This window comes from Scyliorhinus torazame, chromosome 18 (assembly GCF_047496885.1).
Source record: "Scyliorhinus torazame isolate Kashiwa2021f chromosome 18, sScyTor2.1, whole genome shotgun sequence".
In the NCBI taxonomy this organism is placed as follows: domain Eukaryota; kingdom Metazoa; phylum Chordata; class Chondrichthyes; order Carcharhiniformes; family Scyliorhinidae; genus Scyliorhinus; species Scyliorhinus torazame.
In genome coordinates, this window is record NC_092724.1 from 116,994,050 (window position 1) to 117,016,395 (window position 22,346).

The 22,346-nt window shown below is 48.9% G+C and overlaps 1 protein-coding gene across 4 annotated transcripts in view; it reads right to left on the reverse strand.

Annotated features, from left to right (window-relative positions):
- LOC140395437 (testis-expressed protein 47-like) overlaps nt 1–22,346 on the reverse strand; it is an 83,602-nt gene that overhangs the window by 37,763 nt on the left and 23,493 nt on the right. For all 4 annotated transcript variants that reach the window (XM_072483185.1, XM_072483186.1, XM_072483188.1 and 1 more), the window contains exon 3: nt 8,446–8,546. In XM_072483185.1, the coding sequence (XP_072339286.1) occupies nt 8,446–8,546 (101 nt within the window). The remainder of the gene's footprint in view (nt 1–8,445; nt 8,547–22,346) is intronic.

The window sequence follows — 22,346 nt, forward strand, 5'->3', positions numbered from 1 at the left end:
CAGCCATCTTGTAGGCCAATCTTTTTGATGGGTGCTTTCCGTTCAAAGGTAAGTTGGGTTAAAGCAAGTCATACCTAAGAACATTCATCAGCTTCTGATTCATTTCCGTAGTGACACATTTTGAAATGTCAACTTATGAAATTATTTATCACCTGCACAGATTGCCTTGTACTGTTTTGTTCTATGATTTGGCAACCAAGCTTAACCGATTACAATAGAAAGAACTGAAAAGGATTGACAGCATACTGATAAAATCTCACTCAGTACAAAAGGTTAGCCGGTGTTAGTAATGGAAAACCTGCTTCTGGAACCAGGGTGTGCTCTGATGCAGGAGGAAGTACAGAATAGGAAGAAATTTTAACCTATCTTTGGCCTGTTGGGTGCAAGAGAGATAATTCCACTTAGGTTTGGTGAGATGGTCCATCCGAACGAGGGAGAACTTTGAGATGTTCTTTTCATATCATTGCACAAATCTAAGTTGAACTAAGTGAGTCCATTCATATCGACTGTAAATGTACCCTGGACTGGAGTAACATCATTTACACTTCAAACCAAATTTCACACTATCAAATGTGAACCTGGTCCACTTTTGCAAAGATCCAATAAATGCACCCAAAAAGGACTTGGTTATTCAGTTCAGATCATAAAGGGTTTTAATGTTCCTATGCTGGATTATGCTGTCGTACAAGTAGATAAAGGACAGGGTTAGTCAATTCCGTAAAACTTAAGACAGGCGGGAGACAGAACATCGGATGCCACTGCAGCTAAGCAGATACACGGGAGCTAGCCAGAATTCATAGCAGGCAAAGAAAGCAATTCTAACACCCACAAAAACTGGCCAGGACAGCAGTAACATTGCTGCTGTACAGGAACTTCAATATGGGTGGATAAAATCAGAGGACGACATGTGGGATTTCTATTCAAAATATATTCAGACTGAAGCAAAGCAGCATTCCAATCCATGGTGAACCAGCTTGTTTCCAACCCCATTGCAGGTTATAATTTATTATACCTGGCCATTATTCTTCGCCCTGCTTCGCTTTGTCATCTCCCAAATATTTCCCACGACTGTGGGAAACAAGTCATTTTTACTTTGTTACCTATAATTGACATCAGACTTTACGAGAAAAACAGAGGGTGGGATTTTCCAGTCCCATCGAAGGCTGTGGGACGGGTGAGCCAAGAAAAATGCTGTAGACAGCGATGGGACTGGAAGATCCTGATGCGAGCACCTCCCCATCAGAAAAAACACCGCAGTGGGGGTGGTTGTGGGGGGGGGGGGGGATCCTGCCCAGGGACAAATTCCCATTGATCTGTTCAATTCGACCTTGACTCATTTTCATTTCTTACTACTCCAGTGTGATTTTATTTTACCTATCTCCAACACTTTTAGCCAATGGAGCATGATTATCAATTTATGCTTTTCAATATTTTCCCGTTTCTTTTTACTTTAAGATTTTGCCTCTTTTATCAGAACTCCGTGGATTTCAAGTTAACTCCAATAACCAATATAATCAAATTAACTTATTTACGCTCATACTATATATGTTTCTTGTTTTACTTTAATTAAGCAAAGCTCGATAGCAAGAACAAATAGGTTTTACTTTCTTTTCAGGTACCGTAACATGGTTAATGGAGAACAATCTGTGCTCCTTTCTTGTAGCTCACTTGTGCAAATAGACACATTTGGTGTCAATGAAAAAAGGTAGTATGTCCTGCGAGAGCACCATGTTCTCATATTTAAGTGATTTCAATGTATCCACCCCAAAGATTTATCTGCGTTAATGGCACATTAGCCTATAGATTATTATAATAAAATTATTTTATTTTAAAAAATATATATTTTATTCATATTTTTCGGCCAAACAAAACAGTACAAAGGTTTTTCCCTTTTTAGAGCAACAAAACAATATAAATAACAGCGACCGTTTTTTAACAAATAAGTAAATATTATATATACTAAATGGCAACTGCCATAGTAAAAATCATAACTCTCCCAAATAATAAAAAAAATCAAACAATCCAATATACATAACCAAGTACAAATATCTATACATAAATACCCCTGAGGACCCGCCCGAGCCCTCCCCCCCCCCCCCCCCCTCCCCCCTGGGTTGCTGCTGTTACCTTCCCATTTCCTTTATCGTTCGGCGAGGTAGTTAATGAACGGTTGCCACCGCCTGGTGAACCCTTGCGCCGAACCCCTTAGTGCAAACTTTATCCGTTCTAGTTTTATAAACCCTGCCATGTCGTTTATCCAGGTCTCCACGCCCGGGGGTTTGGCTTCAAAGAACAAACAAAGAACAAAGAAATGTACAGCACAGGAACAGGCCCTTCGGCCCTCCAAGCCCGTGCCGACCATACTGCCCGACTAAACTACAATCTTATACACTTCCTGGGTCCGTATCCTTCTATTCCCATCCTATTCATATATTTGTCAAGATGCCCCTTAAATGTCCCTATCGTCCCTGCTTCCACTACCTCCTCCGGTAGCGAGTTCCAGGTACCCACTACCCTCTGCGTAAAAAACTTGCCTCGTACATCTACTCTAAACCTTGCCCCTCTCACCTTAAACCTATGCCCCCTAGTAATTGACCCCTCTACCCTGGGGAAAAGCCTCTGACTATCCACTCTGTCTATGCCCCTCATAATTTTGTATACCTCTATCAGGTCGCCCCTCAACCTCCTTCGTTCCAGTGAGAACAAACTGAGTTTATTCAACCGCTCCTCATAGCTTATGCCCTCCATACCAGGCAACATTCTGGTAAATCTCTTCTGCACCCTCTCTAAAGCCTCCACATCCTTCTGGTAGTGTTCTTCCACATAAGCAATATCCTTCGCCGGGCTACTAGGGACGCAAAGGCCAAAACATCAGCCTCTCTCGCCTCCTGCACTCCCGGCTCTTCTGAAACCCCAAATATAGCCAACCCCTAGCTTGGCTCGACCCGGACCCCCACCACCTTTGAAAGCACATTCGCCACCCCCACCCAGAACCCCTGCAGTGCCGGGCATGACCAAAACATGTGGGTGTGGTTTGCCAGGCTTCTCGAGCATCTCCCACACCTATCCTCTACCCCGAAAAATTTACTGAGCCTTGCTCCGGTCATATGCGCCCTGTGCAAAACCTTGAATTGTATCAGGCTAAGCCTGGCGCACGAGGACGAAGAGTTCACCCTACGTAGGGCATCTGCCGACAGCCCCTCTTCAATCTCTTCCCCCAGCTCTTCTTCCCATTTTCCCTTCAGCTCATCCACCATGATCTCCCCCTCGTCCCTCATTTCCCTGTATATATCTGACACCCTACCATCCCCCACCCATGTCCCCGAGATCACTCTATCCTGAATCTCCTGCGTCGGGAGCTGCGGGAATTCCCTCGCCTGTTGCCTCGCAAAAGCCCTCAGTTGCATGTACCGAAATGCATTCCCTTGGGGCAACCCATATTTTTCCGTCAGTGCTCCCAGACTCGCAAACGTCCCGTCTAAGAACAGATCCCTCAATTGCACAATCCTAGCTCTCTGCCATGCTCTAAATCCCCCATCTATTCTCCCCGGGACGAACCTATGATTATTTCTTATCGGGGACCGCACCGAGGCTCCCGTCATTCCCCTATGCCGTCTCCACTGCCCCCAAATTTTCAGTGTTGCCACCACCACTGGACTTGTGGTGTATTTCTTCGGGGTGAACGGCAATGGCACCGTCGCCAGTGCTTGTAGGCTGGTTCCTTTGCAGGACGCCATCTCCAATCTCTTCCACGCCGCTCCCTCCCCTTCTCCCATCCACTTACACACCATTGAGACATTGGCGGCCCAATAGTACTCACTTAAGTTCGGAAGTGCCAGTCACCCCCCCCCCCCCCCCCCATCCCTGCTACGCTGCAAAAAAACCCTCCTCACTCTCGGGGTTTTCCCTGCCCACACAAAACTTATGACACTTTTCTCGATTTTCTAGAAAAAAGCCTTCGTGACCATCACCGGGAGGCACTGAAACACAAAAAGGAATCTCGGGAGGACTACCATTTTGACCGCCTGCACCCTACTAACCAGTGACAGGGGCACCATGTCTCATCTCTTAAAATCCTTCTCCATCTGTTCCACCAATCGTGTTAGATTAAGCCTATGTAAGGTTCCCCAACTCCTGGCTATCTGAATCCCTAAGTACCGGAAATCTCTTGTTACCTTCCTCAGCGGTAAATCATCTATTCCCCTGCTCTGCTCCCCCGAATGCACCACAAACAACTCACTCTTCCCCATATTCAATTTGTACCCCGAGAATTCCCCAAACTCCCTGAGTGTCCGCATTATCTCAGGCATCCCCTCCACCGAGTCCGCAACATACAGCAATAAATCATCTGCATACAATAATACCCGGTGTTCTTCTCCTCCCCTGAGTACTCCCCTCCACTTCCTGGAGCCCCTCAGTGCTATGGCCAGGGGCTCAATTGCCAATGCAAACAGTAACGGAGACAGGGGACACCCCTGCCTCGTCCCTCTATAAAGACTGAAGTAGTCAGACCTCTGTCTGTACGTGACCACACTTGCCACCGGGGCCCTATATAGCAGCTGTACCCATCCAATAAACCCTTCTCCAAAACCAAATCTCCTCAACACTTCCTACAGATAGTCCCACTCCACTCTGTCGAATGCCTTCTCGGCGTCCATCGCCACCACTCTCTCCGCCTCCCCCTCTGGTGGGGGCATCATCATCACCCCTAGCAGCCTCCGTATGTTCGTGTTCAGCTGTCTCCCCTTAACGAACCCAGTTTGATCCTCGTGGACCACCCCCGGGACACAGTCTTCTATCCTCGTCGCCATCACCTTGGCCAGGAGCTTAGCATCTACGTTCAAAAGGGAAATGGGCCTGTAAGACCCACACTGCAGCGGGTCTTTTTCCTTCTTCAAAAGTAGCGATATCGTCGCCTCCGACATAGTCGGGGGCAACTTCCCCCTTTCCCTGGCCTCATTAAAGGTTCTCGTCAAAAGCGGGGCCAGTAGGTCCATATATTTCCTATAAAATTCCACCGGGAACCCATCCGGTCCCGGGGTCTTCCCCGCCTGCATGCTCCCAATCCCCTTTACCACCTCCTCTATCTCAATCTGTGCTCCCGGTCCCGCCCTCTCCTGCTCCTCCACCTTCGGGAATTCCAGCTGATCCAGGAAACACATCATTCCCTCCTTCCCTTCCGGGGGCTGAGCCTTATATAACCTCTCATAGAATGCCTTGAACACCCCGTTCACTCTCTCCGCTCCCCGTTCCATCTCTCCTTCCTCATCGCTCACCCCACCTATCTCCCTCTCCGCTCCCCTCTTCCTCAATTGGTGGGCCAGTAGCCGACTCGCCTTCTCTCCATACTCATACTGTACACCCTGTGCCCTCCTCCACTGTGCCTCTGCCTTACCCGTGGTCAGCAGGTCAAATTCCACATGTAACCTTTGTCTTTCCCTGTACAGTCCCTCCTCCGGTGCCTCTGCATATTGCCTGTCCACCCTCAGAAGTTCTCTCAACAATCGCTCCCTTTCTTTACCCTCTTGCTTCCCTTTATGTGCCCTTATGGATATCAGTTCCCCTCTGACCACCGCCTTCAACGCCTCCCAGGCCACTCCCACCTGAACCTCTCTGTTGTCATTAAGCTCCAAGTACCTTTCGATACACCCCCTCACCCTTAGACATACCCCCTCATCCGCCAATAAGCCCATATCCATTCTCCAGAGTGGGTGCTGTTCTTTTTCCTCTCCTACCTCCAGGTCTACCCAATGTGGAGCGTGGTCCGAAATGGCTATGGCCGTATACTCCGTCCCTGTCACCTTCGGAATCAGTGCCCTTCCCAAGACAAAAAAGTCTATCCGTGAATATACCTTGTGAACATGGGAGAAAAATGAGAACTCCTTACTCCTAGGCCTAATAAATCTCCAGGGGTCTACTCCTCCCATCTGCTCCATGAAGTCCTTGAGCACCCTGGCCGCTGCCGGCCTCCTCCCGGTCCTGGACCTCGACCGGTCCAGCCCTGGATCAAGCACCGTATTGATGTCTCCCCCCATTACCAACTTTCCCGCCTCCAGGTCCGGGATACGCCCCAACATACGCCTCATAAAGTTTGCATCATCCCAGTTCGGGGCGTATACGTTCACCAGAACCACCGCCTCCCCTTGCAATCTGCCACTCACCATCACATATCTACCCCCACTATCTGCCACTATGGTCTTTGCCTCAAACAGTACCCGTTTCCCCACTAAGATAGCCACCCCCCCTATTCTTCGCATCTAAACCCGAATGAAACGCCTGCCCCACCCATCCTTTACGTAGTCTGACCTGGTCTATCAGTTTCAGGTGCGTCTCCTGCAACATAACCACATCTGCCTTTAATGTCTTTAGGTGTGCGAGTACCCGTGCCCTTTTAATCGGCCTGTTCAGCCCTCTCACGTTCCACGTGATCAGCCGGGTTGGGGGGCTCTTTACCCCCCCCCCTTGTCGACTAGCCATCCCCTTTTTTAACCCAGCTCCTCACCCGGTTCCCACGTACCTGTATATCCCACCGACGGTGCCCCCCCGTCTCGACCACCCCGTCCCATAACAGCTCCCCCTTCTCCTTAGCAGCAGCAACCCAGTTAATTCCCCCCCACTCCGCTAGATCCCCCTCTAGCGTAGTTGCACCCCCCATGTTGCGCCCAGAAGTCAGCGAACTCTGGCTGACCTCGGCTTCCCCCCTTGCCCTCGGCCCCTCACTGTGCGAGGCCCCCTCCTTCCTGCGTCCCTGTTCCCGCCACAATTACCATAGCGCGGGAGCAAAGCCCGCGTTTCCCACTCGGCCCCGCCCCCAATGACGCATTTCCCTTCTCCTTCCCCTTTCCTTCCCACCAGTGCCCACAGTTCCTCATACTCCCCCCCCCCACCCCCTCCCCCCAAACGAGGGGAAGAAAGAAAAGTTACAGGATCGAAGAATTAACAAATTGAAAAATCACCCCCCCCCTTCCCCTTCCTCGCCCCACATAATCACCCCACCACTTTATCCCAGAAGCTCTTTCTCTCGCCAGCCTATTCCAGCTTCTCGTCCACAATGAATGTCCACGCCTCTTCTGCCGTCTCAAAGTAGCGGTGCTTTCCTTGGTGTGTGACCCACAGTCTCGCCGGTTGCAACATTCCAAATTGAACCTTCTTTTTGTGAAGCACCGCCTTAGCCCGATTGAAACTTGCCCTCCTTCTCGCCACCTCCGCACTCCAATCCTGGTATACGCGGATCACCGCGTTCTCCCACCTACAGCTCCGAGTTTTCTTCGCCCATCTGAGGACCGTCTCTCTGTCGTTGTAGCGGAAAAACCTCACCACTATAGCTCGAGGTATTTCTCCAGCCTTTGGTCTTCGCGCCAGAACTCGATAGGCTCCCTCCACCTCCAAAGGGCCCGTCGGGGCCTCCGATCCCATTAGCGAGTGAAGCATCGTGCTCACATATGCCCCGACGTCCGCCCCCTCTGAGCCTTCGGGAAGGCCCAGGACTCTTAAATTCTTCCTCCTCGAATTATTCTCCAGTGCTTCCAACCTCTCCACACACCTTTTGTGCTGTGCCTCGTGCGTCTCTGTCTTCACCACCAGGCCCTGTATTTCATCTTCGTTTTCAGCAGTCTCCAGCTCCTGGGTCCTCTGCTCCTCCTTTAGCCCTTCAATCGCCTGTAATATCGGGGCCAACACCTCCTTCTTCAACTCCTTCTTCAGCTCTTCCACACAGCGCCGCAGGAACTCTTGTTGCTCCGGGCCCCATAACAAACGGCCACCTTCCGACGCCATCTTGCTTCGAGCTTCCCTTCCTTGCCGCTGCTCCAGAGGATCTTCTGCAATCTGGCCGCTATCCTCACCTTTTTCCATGTGTATCCGGGGGGATTCCCTTCTAGTTTACCGCACAGTGATTTTTGGCCGTTTAAATTGCCGTTGGGGCTCCTATCAAGAGCCCAAAAGTCCGTTCCAACGGGAGGTGCCGAAACGTGCGACTCAGCTGGTCATTGCCGCATCCGGAAGTCCCTCATAATAAAATTATTATTATACCAACATCAAATATAAGGGTGGCACAGTGGTTAGCACTGCTGCCTCACAGCACCAGGGACCCTGGTTCAATTCCGGCCTTGGGTCACTGTCTGTTCGGAGTCCGCACGTTCTCCCTGGTCTGCGTGGGTTTCCTCCGGGTGCTCTGGTTTCCTCCCATAGTCCAAAGATGTGCAGGTTAGGTGGATTGGCCGTGATAAAATTGCCCTTAGTGTCCAATCATGTACCGGTTAGGTGGGGTTGCTGGAGATAGGGTGGGGGAGTGGGGCTAGGTAGGATGCTGTATTCAGAGGGTCGGGGCAGACTCGATGGGCCAAATAGCCTCCTTCTGCACTGTAGGGATTCTAACTTTTCAAAACCTGCTGCTAAAGTATTCAATATAAGATACTTTTTTCCCCACATTTGACAAAGTCTTACCTCTAATACATGAATAACATAGTTTGGATACAGCAGCAGGAGTCCTGTGATCCCTTCTTGATGACAACGTTGCAGTTTCTGCAAGAAGTTTTCATAGTATCCTGCAATACAACACAATGAAGTTATTCATTTCCTAATCGATGTCAAGTGCTTTTCTTTTCCATTTGTAAATTTCCTCTCATTAAAACTAAATTATAGACATCGATTTATGATGCAACAGCCTTGTAAAATCACCAATCAAATAACCAAGAAATGCAATACATACCAATACCTAACTCATCTGACATAACTATTTATTTCATGAAAATATTTGCTCCAGCATTGGTTCAGCTCCTACGTGTTTTAAAAATCTACTTGTTTCTACAGAAAGATAGAATTTACAGCGCAGAAGGAGGCCATTTGGCCCATCGAGTCTGCACCAGTCCTTACAAAGAGCACCCTACTCAAGCCCACGTATCTACCCTATCCCCGTAACCCCCACTTAACCTTTTTGGACACTAAGGGCAATTTAGCATGGCCGATCCACCCAACCCGCACATCTTTGGACTGTGGGAGGAAACCGGAGCACCCGGAGGAAACCCACACACACACGGGGAGAACGTGAAAACGCCACACAGACAGTGACCCAGCTGGGAATCGAACCTGGGATCCTGGAGCTGTGAAGCAACTGTGCTAACCACTATGCTACCGTGCTGCCCTTTGCTGAGGCTGGTGATATTTTATAATCATCCAATATCAAAAGTAACTTATTACCGAATTACAAGATTTATAGGCTGAAAGGAAACCAAGTTACTTTGAAAAATGACTGAATCGACATTTCCAATATCAGCTGCTCAATAACTTGCCTTTATGTAGCCCCTTTGACACACTGAATTATGCCAAAGTGTTTCACATGAGTGATCCTTAAACAAAATTTGACAGCAAGCCACATAAGGAAATATTAGGACAGATTTGTTTTAAGGAACAACTTGTAGGCAAAGAGGTAGAGGTAGGAAGGGAATTCCAGAGCTTACTTTATTTCATTTTAAAATTCCCACCCTTGTTTACAAATCCCTCCGTATCATTGCCCTATCTTTGTAATCTCCACCTACCCTACAACCCTTTGGCAATTCTGAGTTCCTCAAACTCCCCAACTTTCTTTCGGCCTTTCCTGGTGACCCTGGCTTCAACTAACTGGGTCCTAAGCTCAGCAATTCACTCCCGAACAATCCTCTTCTCTCCTCTTTAAAATGGTCCTTTAACATCTTTCTCTTTAAGCAAGCTCTCCTTCTTCAGTTCAGTGCACTTGTTGTCTGATTACTCTCCTGTGAAGTGCCTTGGGATTTTAAAGGTGCTATAAAAATGCAGATTGTTGTTGTAAATTGTATCTATTCATATAATTCAATCAAAGCCAATGACGTTTAGAAACTATTTAGAAACAAATGCCACATAGGAGCATGGTACTGTCTACATTTTGATATCGTGAACATGATATCTTCCCTTTACTGCCTATTTGTGCCTTAAGTGTGTGAGAGTGCAGGTAGAATGAGGGTACAGCCCTAATGTGGAGTAAATTGGAAAACTCTAGGGATTTTTAAAAAACTGGCCTCTGACCCTATCCCTTTCAAACAAAAAGGTCACAGTAATGTTTGTCGGGAGGGTATCTATTAATTCCACATTTCATCCTTATGCGAGTTTTTGTTTCATTTCAGAGGTCTGACTGCAGGAACCAACTTCTTTGTGAACAATGAACTATCAGATGGTGAGGAAAAAGCATTAATTTGGAAGATTGCGACCTTCCTTGTAAAGTCCTGTCTCAGGCAGATGATGAGGAATCTAACTTCTTCAGCTTTTCCAACTAAGCCTCTTGGCTGCAGCTTGGCACACACTTTTCAATGTAATTGTGCCACTGAACAGCTAAAGTTGCTTGTGTGCCAAGGTGTAGGTGACCTGCTTGAACAATGTTCATATGGGCCAAAGTGACGCAAAGTGCTTGCCTTCATGGGAAAATAAAGTGTTTGGCAAACCCTTAACTGTTCGGAAGGAAAATAAATTGTGTTAGTTTTGCTATTGTCACAGTGTACAACCAACACAATTACACACCTTCCTATAGCTTTTTGCAAAATGTATCGGCAAGAAAATAAGAGAGGGCTTCTCAAGCTTTTCCATGAAGAAAATCAAGAAGACGTTAATGTAATATTTTTCAGTAGCCCCTCATTATTTTGAGTTTAGACTGGCCAAAAAGACAATGGTATCCCCAGACCAGGGAACAGAAATAAGTCACGAAGTAACAAGATCAAGAGGGGGTGGAAATGATAAGACCAAACTGCTAAAAAGGGTAAGAATGTATAATGCAACACAATAAGAAAATGTCAGAAAAATGCAATAAGAAATGAGGAGAGTGCAGAAAGTAATTAATAGAAAATAGAAAAGGGAGCGGTGCGCAAGTGATTTCTGGGAGGTAAGTTTTTCCTTTAAAAACACTTGCCTTCACAGGAGCAGGCCTTTAGATTTCGGCGGGAGCGGTGCGCAAGTGATTTCTGGGGGGTAAGTTTTTCCTTTAAAAACACTTACCTAGTCCCGTTTCTGTTCTTCTTTTCTGTTTTTTTTTAATATAAGGCGGGAACCGGACGTTCGACTTCTGGGAAGGCCCCTCCCCCCCCAACCAATAAATTCTGGTGGAGAGGAAACCCGAGACACTACACGTGCAGTGTCTCCCACCCACTCTCCTCCTCTAACCTAATAATAAGATCCATTGGTGTGAGGTAAGTGCCATATTATATTATTATAATATTATACTATTAGCATTGAGCAGGTCAAGGAGACACAACCGGAGTGAGAGAGATACAGACAGTGAGAATTGGTAGTCTGGTGCAGTGAGGTAACCAGGAAAGGTAAGTGGTTAATCTAATTGTGCTGTTTTTCAGTTAAAAGTGCAGTGTAGATTAGTGTCTGATTGGCTGAAGCTGCCCCCACCAAAAACTTAAATTAAACTAATTAATTAATTAATGATGGCTGGTCAGGTGATGTGCTTGAGCTGCTTGATGTGGGAGCTGGCAGATCCCATTGCGAGCTGCAGCGACCACATCTGCAGTAAGTGTTGGCTGCTCGAAGAGCTCTGGCTCAGAGTTGATGAGCTGGAGTCTGAGCTTCAAACACTGAGGCACATCCGGGAGGGGGAGACTTACCTGGACACTGTGTTTCAGGAGGCAGTCACACCTGTCAGAGTAAGTAGTTTAAATCCTGCCAGGGGCCAGGGACAGCAGGGTGTGACTGCAAGTCAGGCAGGTAAAGGGAACCAGCAGTCAGGAACTCAGGAGCCTCAGCCCTTGACTCTGTCCAACAGGTATGAGGCACTTGCTCCCTGTGTGGATGGCGAACAGGGTTGCAGGAAGGATGAGTCAGCTGACCAAGGCACCATGGTTCAGCAGGCCATTCAAGGGGAGGGAGTAAATAGGCAAGTTGTAGTTGTAGGGGATTCTATTATCAGGGGGATAGATAGTATCCTTTGTGAGCAGGATAAAGAGTCCCGCATGGTATGTTGCCTGCCCGGTGCTAGGGTGCGGGACATCTCTGACCGGCTTGAAAGGTTACTGGAGAGGGAGGGGGAGGATCCAGTTGTTGTGGTCCATGTCGGTACCAACAACATAGGCAAGTCTAGGAAAGAGGACCTGTTTAGAGATTATAAAGAGCTAGGATTCAAATTAAAAAACAGGTCCTCAAGGGTCATAATCTCCGGATTACTGCCCGAGCCACATGCAAATTGGCATAGGGAGGCAAGAATAAGGGAAGTTAACACGTGGCTGAAAGAGTGGTGTGGGAATGAGGGGTTCCTTTTCATGGGACACTGGCATCAGTTTTGGGATAGGGGGGACCTATACCGTTGGAATGGTCTCCACCTGAACCGAGCTGGGACCAGTGTTCTGGCGAAAAGAGTAAATAGGGTGGTCATGAGGACTTTAAACTTAAGATTGGGGGGGGAAGGGAAAGTCAGGGAACCAAGAGGTGAAGTAATCAGCGGGGAGCGTAGCTGCTTAGGAATACAAAAAAACACGAACAGACAAAACTCAAGAGTGGTTACGATTGTCCCCATCCCACAAAATATGACACAATGTATGGAAAGGCTCAGTAAACCAAGGTCCACCACACTAAGAAAACAAAAAGGGACGGTCAATGGAGAATTAAAGGTGCTATATTTAAATGCGCGCAGTGTACGGAACAAGGTAGATGATCTTGTGGCCCAGATTGTGACTGGCAGGTATGATGTGGTAGGCATCACAGAGACATGGTTGCAGGGGGTTCAGGACTGGCATTTAAACATCCAGGGATTCACAACCTATCGAAAAGACAGAGAGGTGGGCAGAGGGGGCGGGGCTGCCTTGTTAATTAGGAATGAAATTAAATCAATAGCACTAAACGACATAGGGTCAGATGATGTGGAGTCTGTGTGGGTAGAGTTGAGGAACCACAAAGGCAAAAAAAACATAATGGGAGTTATGTACAGGCCTCCTAACAGTGGTCAGGACCGGGGGCACAAAATGCACCACGAAATAGAAAGTGCATGTCAGAAAGGCAAGGTCACAGTGATCATGGGGGACTTCAATATGCAGGTGGACTGGGTAAATAATGCTGCCAGTGGACCCAAGGAAAGGGAACTCATTGAATGTTTACAGGAGGGCTTTTTGGAACAGCTTGTGATGGAGTCCATGAGGGAACAGGCCATTCTGGACTTAGTGTTATGTAATGAGCCAGACTTGATTAAAGATCTTAAAGTAAGGGAGCACTTAGGAGGCAGTGATCATAATATGGTCGAATTCAATCTCCAATGTGAAAGAAAGAAGGTAGAATCAGATGTAAAGGTGTTACAGTTAAATAAAGGTAACTACAGGGGCATGAGGGAGGAACTGATGAAAATCAACTGGGAGCAGAGCCTAGTGGGAAAGACAGTAGAACAGCAATGGCAGGAGTTTCTGGGAGTAATTGAGGACACAGTACAGAGGTTCATCCCAAAGAAAAGAAAGGTCATCAGAGGGGGGATTAGGCAGCCATGGCTGACAAAGGAAGTTAGGGAATGCATCAAAGCAAAAGAGAAAGCCTATAATGTGGCAAAGAGTAGTGGGAAGTCAGAAGATTGGGAAGGCTACAAAAACAAACAGAGGATAACAAAGAGAGAAATAAGGAAAGAGAGGATCAAATATGAAGGTAGGCTAGCCAGTAACATTAGGAATGATAGTAAAAGTTTCGTTAAATACATTAAAAACAAACGGGAGGCAAAAGTTGACATTGGGCCGCTCCAAAATGACGCTGGTAATTTTGTGATGGGAGACAAGGAAATAGCTGAGGAACTAAATAAGTACTTTGCGTCAGTCTTCACAGTAGAAGACATGAGTAATATCCCAACAATTCCGGAGAGTCAGGGGGCAGAGTTGAATATGGTAGCCATCACAAAGGAGAAAGTGCTAGAGAAACTAAGAGGTCTAAAAATTGATAAATCCCCGGGCCCAGATGGGCTACATCCTAGAGTTCTAAAGGAGATAGCTGAAGAAATAGTGGAGGCGTTAGTTATGATCTTTCAAAAGTCACTGGAGTCAGGGAAAGTCCCAGAGGATTGGAAAATCGCTGTTGTAACCCCCCTGTTCAAGAAGGGAACAAGGAAAAAGATGGAAAATTATAGGCCAATTAGCCTAACCTCGGTTGTTGGCAAGATTCTAGAATCCATTGTTAAGGATGAGATTTCTAAATTCTTGGAAGTGCAGGGTCAGATTAGGACAAGTCAGCATGGATTTAGTAAGGGGAGGTCATGCCTGACAAACCTGTTAGAGTTCTTTGAAGAGATAACAAATAGGTTAGACCAAGGAGAGCCAATGGATGTTATCTATCTTGACTTCCAAAAGGCCTTTGATAAGGTGCCTCACGGGAGACTGCTGAGTAAAATAAGGGCCCATGGTATTCGAGGCAAGGTACTAACATGGATTGACGATTGGCTGTCAGGCAGAAGGCAGAGAGTTGGGATAAAAGGTTCTTTTTCGGAATGGCAACCGGTGACGAGTGGTGTCCCGCAGAGTTCAGTGTTGGGGCCACAGCTGTTCTCTTTATATATTAACGATCTAGATGACGGGACTGGGGGCATTCTGGCTAAGTTTGCCGATGATACAAAGATAGGTGGAGGGGCAGGTAGTATGGAGGAGGAGGGGAGGCTGCAGAAAGATTTAGATAGTTTAGGAGAGTGGTCCAAGAAATGGCTGATGAAATTCAATGTGGGCAAGTGCGAGGTCTTGCACTTTGGAAAAAAGAATAGAGGCATGGACTATTTTCTAAACGGTGACTAAATTCATAATGCTGAAGTGCAAAGGGACTTGGGAGCCCTAGTCTAGGATTCTCTAAAGGTAAACTTGCAGGTTGAGTCCGTAATTAAGAAAGCAAATGCAATGTTGTCATTCATCTCAAGAGGCTTGGAATATAAAAGCAGGGATGTACTTCTGAAGCTTTATAAAGCATTAGTTAAGCCCCATTTAGAATACTGTGAGCAATTTTGGGCCCCACACCTCAGGAAGGACATACTGGCACTGGAGCGGGTCCAGCGGAGATTCACACGGATGATCCCAGGAATGGTAGGCCTAACATACGATGAACGTCTGAGGATCCTGGGATTATATTCATTGGAGTTTAGGAGGTTGAGGGGAGATCTAATAGAAACTTACAAGATAATGAATGGCTTAGATAGGGTGGATGTAGGGAAGTTGTTTCCATTAACAGGGGAGACTAGGACCCGGGGGCACAGCCTTAGAATAAAAGGGAGTCACTTTAGAACAGAGATGAGGAGAAATTTCTTCAGGCAGTGAGTGGTGGGTCTGTGGAATTCATTGCCACAGAGGGCGGTGGAGGCCGGGACGTTGAGTGTCTTTAAGACAGAAGCTGATAAATTCTTGATTTCTCAAAGAATTAAGGGCTATGGAGAGACAGCGGGTAAATGGAGTTGAAATCAGCCATGATTGAATGGTGGAGTGGACTCGATGGGCCGAATGGCCTTACTTCCACTCCTATGTCTTATGGTCTTATGGAAAAGTGCTTAAGCGAGAGTTCTGAACCTTATGTAAAATTTCTTATTTGTTCATAAGGAGAAAAAGCAGCAAAATTGGTGACTGTGCTCAAATACTTACAAACTACAGTAGCTGATAACTAATCTATAACCATTTGTTTCCACACAGAAGACAGAAAGCAACCTGGGTTAAACGACTCCTGTCTTTTGTCTCTATTTCTTTCCAGCCTCAGGCATGATATAAGAACACAGGAATCATAACGCTGCATTTTATTGCACCCCAATAGGTTTTTTGGTAGGGGTGGGGGTTGGGAGGTTGGGAAGGATGATGTGGTGGGGAGGGGGGTCATATTAAATATGTCAGATGTCCAGCATGCCTCCTTCCTGCCTACACCTGGCTTATTCCCAATAATGTGTAGGGGGTGGGTAAGGAGCCCACGAGGATGCCTGTCTTTAAGCCTGTTGAGGCTCCTAACAGCACAATAAAGTGGCAATTGGGGGCCTCAGTTACACCTCCAGTGCCAATAAATCACTGTGCAGTGCCAGGCAGGCCAGAATTTTGAAACAATGGGCGGGATTTTCTGCACGACCCTGGCATGATTTGTGGTGGCCCTCCATTGGCCGGGGGCAGGATCACGTAATTCCACCGCTGTCAACGTGGCTTCCCAACTTCCACCGCAGGGAAACCCACGGCAGGGGGTCACTGTCAGCAGGACCACAAGATCCCGCCAGCAGGAACAATTGCAGAATCCCACCTCATGTCTTTGAAAAGGTAGGATAGAAGACAGGGCTCAACAATCTGTGGGTGCACTGGGGACACCCACCCAACCCTCCCCCTGCTTTGTTCCTTCCTGGCTGCCCTTCAGAACCCAACCCTCCCCTTAGGCTCTCCGATCCTGGGAATTTGCATGTCTCCAGTCACCATGATTTGTTTCAGCAACTGGAAAGTGATGGAAAGGAATAAAACCAAAGGATCAGGACGGGGACCTGAGGGCTAGAAAAGGTCAGCTATTTTAAATAGTATTCATGAAATATTAGCTCCATGGGTTTGACAGTTTATACCTGAAAAAAGAAACTACACTTTTGACAAACTCTGAAGTGAGGGGAAGAATCGAAATGGAATTGTCCACATTTGCACTGGCTGAAAATTAAGACTTGATGTCGTTTCAGGGATCAATTTCCACCACCACCGATGCCTGTTCCCATGCAACACAATAAATAGTGATCTATATAAATGTCAAAGATATAAATATGTTTTTATACCTTATCTATCAGTATGGTTCCTATGTTGCAACTTTCTTAAAGCATTTGAAATAACGCTGTGTAAGGTTAGAAGGGGGGTAACGATCCCTAATCACTGTTTAAACATGGTATGACTGCATGGGAGTTATAACGCAGGCAGTGCCAAACTGAAGCACTTTGTGTCTGCCTATTACAAGGTGTCTCAGCCTCCTGAACCCTCCCGACTATCCCCCCATCCACCACCATATTGGAGGTCATATTGAACCTGACTCTGAAATTATTCTAAAACCCTAAACACCCAAGGAAAGTCTGAAATAAAACTAGAAAACGCTGGAAATATAATGGAATGGCAGGCAGGTGAGTGAGGGGGTAGGATGGAATTTAAGGGGGTGAGGGCATAGGGTGGTCGGCGATGAGATACTGGGGTGGTCAGAGATGTAGTTGGAGAGCCCCAAGACCAGAAGTAAACCGTAATGTTGGGAACATATTTATTACTTTCCTTATTTTAATCCCACAAAGTAGAAAAAGGACACATTAACATTAACTCTACAGATGCTGCCAGATCTGCTAAGCTTTTCCAGCATTTTCAGTTGTTACTTGGAAAAAGGACAGTTCTGCCCAAAGGTCACAGGCCTGAAACATTAACTGTTTCTTTCTCCAGGACTTCCGGTTGCGGCTATGCCTAGGTAGGTCGCACGTTCGGCAGCTCCTGCCGGGAACGGACTTTTGGGCTCTTCAGAGGGGCCCCAACGGCAATTGTTCGACGGCTCCCAGTGTGGGAAGGTGACAGCAAGGTTCCCCCGACATTATATGGATTGGACCAGCAGTGGAGCGGTCAAAAAAGTGATCCTGGTGCAGCGGAAAGTGCGAGGGAGGAAAAGCAAGACGGCGGCAGGCGGAGACCAAGCAGCATGGGCGCAGTGGTCGCAGGAGCAGCAGGAATTCCTTAACGCTGCTTTGCGGAGCTGAAGACAGAAATGCTGGCGCCAATGAAGGCAGCGATTGAGAAGCTTGTGGAGACCCAGAAGGCCCAAGGGGCGGCGATCCAGGAGGTGCGGCAAAAAGCCACGGAGAACGAGGACGAGGTCTTGGGCCTGCCGGTGAAGGTGGAGGCGCACAAGTCGCTTCACAAGAGGTGGCAGGAAAAATTTGAGGACCTGTAGAATAGGTCGAGGAGGAAGAATCTTCGGGTTCTGGGTCTCCCCGAAGGAGTGGAGGGGCCCGATGCCGGGGCATATATGAGCACGATGCTCAATTCGCTGATGGGTACGGGAGCTTTCCCGAGACCCCTGGAGCTGGATGGGGCTCATCGGGTCCTGGCAAGGAGATCCAAAGCCAACGAGCTGCCAAGGGCTGTAGTGGTGAGGTTCCACCACTTTATGGACAGAGAATGTGTCCTGAGATGGGCCAAAAAAGAACGGAGCAGCAGGTGGGAGAACAGGGAGATCCGTATTTACCAGGACTGGAGTGCGGAGGTGGCTAAGAAGGGAGCTAGTTTTAACCGGGCTAAGGCGGTTCTCCATCAGAAGGGGGTGAAGTTCGGGATGTTGCAGCCAGCACGATTGTGGGTCATGTTCCAAGATCGGCACCACTATTTTGAAACGCCTGATGAGGCATGGAACTTTATCCAGGCTGAAAAGTTGGACTCAAACTGAGGGTTTGTCGTGGGGGGATGTTTACTGTGTTTGCTGTGTTTACTGCGTTTGGGGAATGTTCATTTTGTTTTGATGCTGGGTGGGGATGGGTGAATGGATTTCATGTAGGGGCTGTGGGAGAGTGTGGGCGTCGGTGTTGGAGGGGCAGGGCCCGCGGAGGAAGAGGGTGGGTGGAGGCCCGGGGATGGGGAGTTGGGGTAAGGCCGCAAAAAGGAGCTGCGCCAGAGGGGGCGGGGCCAGCTCAGACAGAAAGCGCGGGCTTTTTAACACGCTAGGGAAGGATGGGGGCGGGGCCGAGGGGGAAGGGCAGTGCTGGAGAAGAGCGCACACTGACTGCCAAGGGGTGGGGGGATTCTCACACTGGGGGGTCGATGGAATGGCGGGAGAGGCCAGGGTCAGCAGGAGTCAGCTGACTTACGGGAGTGTCATGGGGGGAGCAAAATGGCTAGATGAGAATCTAGCGGGGGGGAGGGGGGGAACTGGGTTGCTGCTGCATTGGCCAAAGGGGAGCTGGAAGTAGGAAAGGTGGTTGAGGCAGGGGTCCGCCGCCTGGGGGACTGGAGTGTGCGGGAGGCGCGTGCACGTGGCTGGCCTAGAAAAGGAGATGGCTAGTCGGCAGGGGGGGTGGGGGTGGGGGGCGAGTAGCCCCCTGATCCGGCTGATAACTTGGAATGTGACGGGCCTGAACGGGCCGGTCAAGAGGGCCCAGGTGTTCGCGCACTTAAAGGTACTGAAGGCAGACGTGGTTATGCTCCAGGAGACACATCTGAAGGTGGCAGACCAGGTTAGGCTGAGAAAGGGATGGGTAGGCCAGGTCTTTCATTCAGGGCTGGATGCGAAGAACAGAGGGGTTGCAATACAGGTGGGGAAGCGGGTGCCGTTCGAGGCACTGAATATTGTAGCGGATAATGGAGGTCGATATGTGATGGTGGGTGGTAGGTTGCAGGGGGTGCGGGTGGGCCTGGTGAACGTATATGCCCCGAATTGGGGTGATGCCGGATTTATGAAACGCATGCTGGGTCGGATTCCGGATCTGGAGGCAGGAAGCTTGATAATCATAGAATTTATCATAGAATTTATCGTAGAATTTACAGTGCAGAAGGAGGCCATTCGGCCCATCGAGTCTGCACCGGCTCTTGGAAAGAGCACCCTACCCAAGGTCAACACCTCCACCCTATCCCCATAACCCAGTAACCCCACCCAACACTAAGGGCAATTTTGGACACTAAGGGCTATTCGTCATGGCCAATCCACCTAACCTGCACATCTTTGGACTGTGGGAGGAAACCGGAGCACCCGGAGGAAACCCATGCACACACGGGGAGGATGTGCAGACTCCGCACAGACGGTGACCCAAGCCGGAATCGAACCTGGGACCCTGGAGCTGTGAAGCAATTGTGCTAACCACTATGCTTCCGTGCTGCCCTTAATGGGGGGGGGGGACTTTAACAAGGTGCTGGTCCCAGCACTGGACCGTTCTAGGTCCAGGACGCGTAAGAGGCCGGCTGCGGCCAGGGTGCTCAGGGGGTTTATGGACCAGATGGGGGGAGTGGATCCATGGAGGTTTACCAGCCCGCAGGCCACGGAATTTTCCTTCTTTTCCCATGTCCATAGAGCCTACTCACGGATAGATTTTTTCATTTTGAGTAGGGCGCTAATCCCGAAGTGGAGGGAACGGAATATTCGGCCATAGCCATCACGGACCACGCCCCGCATTGGGTGGAGCTGGAGTTGGGGGAGGAGAGGGACCTTGATGCGGGACTGTTGGCGGTGAGGGGGTGTGCGGGCGGGTGCGGCGGTGTATTGAAAGATACTTGGAGGCCAATGACAACGGGGAGGTGCAGGTGGGGGTAATCTGGGAGGCGTTGAAGGCGGTGGTCAGGGGAGAGCTAATCTCCATTAGCGCCCACAGGGAGAAGAGAGAGAGGAGGGAGAGGGAGAGGTTGGTGGGGGAGATTCTAAGGGTGGACAGGAGTTATGCAGAGGCCCCCGAGAAGGGGCTACTTAAGGAGCGACGGAACCTCCAGACGGAATTCGACCTGATGACCACGGGGAAAGGAGAGGCACAGTGGAGGAAAGCGCAGGGGGCGATTTATGAGTATGGGGAGAAGGCGAGTCGGATGCTGGCACATCAGCTTCGTAAGAGGGAGGCAGCGAGGGAGATTGGTGGAGTTAGGGATAGAGGGAGGAATACGGTGCGGAGTGTGGTGAGAATAAACGAGGTATTTAGGGACTTCTATGGGGTTCTGTACAGGTCTGAGCCCCCAGCGGGGAGGAGGGGATTCGACGATTTCTAGATCAGCTGAGGGTCCCGGGGGTGGAGGAGGAGCAGGTGGCTGGTTTGGGGGCGCCAATTGGGCTAGAGGAGCTGGTTAAAGGATTGGGGAACATGCAGGCGGAGAAGGCCCCGGGGCCGGATGGGTTCCCGGTTGAATTTTATGGGAAATACGTGGACCTGCTGGGCCCGTTGCTAATAAGGACTTTTAATAAGATGAGGGAGGAGGGGATCTTGCCCCCGACAATGTCCAGGGCGCTGATTTGTTTGATCTTGAAGCGGGACAAGGATCCACTGCAATGTGGGTCGTATAGACCGATCTCGCTCCTCAATGTTGACGCTAAGTTGCTGGCGAAGGTGCTGGCTATGAGAATTGAGGATTGTGTCCTGGGGGTGATTCATGAGGACCAGACGGGATTTGTGAAGGGTAGGCAGCTAAATACAAATGTGCGGAGGCTCCTCAATGTGATTATGATGCCCTCGGTGGAGGGGGAAGCGGAGGTAGTGGCAGCTATGGACGCGGAGAAGGCCTTTGATCGGGTAGAGTGGGAGTATCTTTGGGAAGTGTTGCGGAGGTTTGGGTTCGGGGAGGGGTTCATCAGTTGGGTCAGACTGCTATATAGAGCCCCGGTGGCGAGTGTGGCTACGAACCACGGAGGTCGGAGTACTTGCGGCTGTCCCGGGGGACGAGACAGGGGTGCCCCTTATCCCCCTTGTTGTTTGCACTGGCAATTGAGCCACTGGCCATGGCACTGAGGGAGTCCAGGAAATGGAGGGGATTGGTTCAGGGGGGAGAGGAACACTGGGTGTCGTTGTATACCGATGACATGTTGTATGTTGCGGATCCAGTGGAGGGGATGGCGGAGGTCTTGCGGATCCTTAGGGAGTTTGGGGACTTTTCGGGGTACAAACTCAACGTAGGGAAGAGTGAGCTCTTTGTGGTGCACTCAGGGGACCAGGGAAGGGGGATAGAACATAGAACATTACAGCGCAGTACAGGCCCTTCGGCCCTCGATGTTGCGCCGACCTGTGAAACCACTCTAAAGCCCATCTACACTATTTTGAAGAAGTCCATTTGGCCTATTGAAACTACACCAGCTCTCCACAGTGCATTCTAGTCAATCCCATTCACCCGCTCTATCCCTATATCCCTGAAAGTCATTGCTTGTCCAAAAAAATACAACAGCAACTTGCATTCATACAGTGTCTTTAACATCGTAAAACACCCCAAGGTGCTTCACTGGAGCAGTGCCCTTCTGATCTCCTTTTGAAATCATTGATTCTTTCCACACCCGTCAACCTCAGAGGTAGTGAGATCTCGATCGCTGCCTCTCTCTGTGCAAAAAAGTTCTTCCTTGCGTCCCCCTCTACATCTCTTGCCAAAACTCAAATCTGGAAGCTTGTTACGGACAAGTTGAAAAGTTGTAAACTCAGATTTTAATTGTTCCACCGTTGGTGACCTTGCATCAACTGAGGTTTGTAACCCCCCTTCCTCCGCTCAAATTTCTCTGTGCCTCTACACCCCCCTCCTTCTGTAACACGCTCCTGAAAACCTACCGAAGTGACCAAGCCAAGTTAACATTTCATGTGGAAGACCTTTCACCAGCTCTAACAACGTCACTGACCTGAAATGCCAACTTTGTTTCTCTCTCTGAAAATACTGCTCAACGTGCTGAGTATTTCTCACATTTTCTGTACTTATTTAGATTTC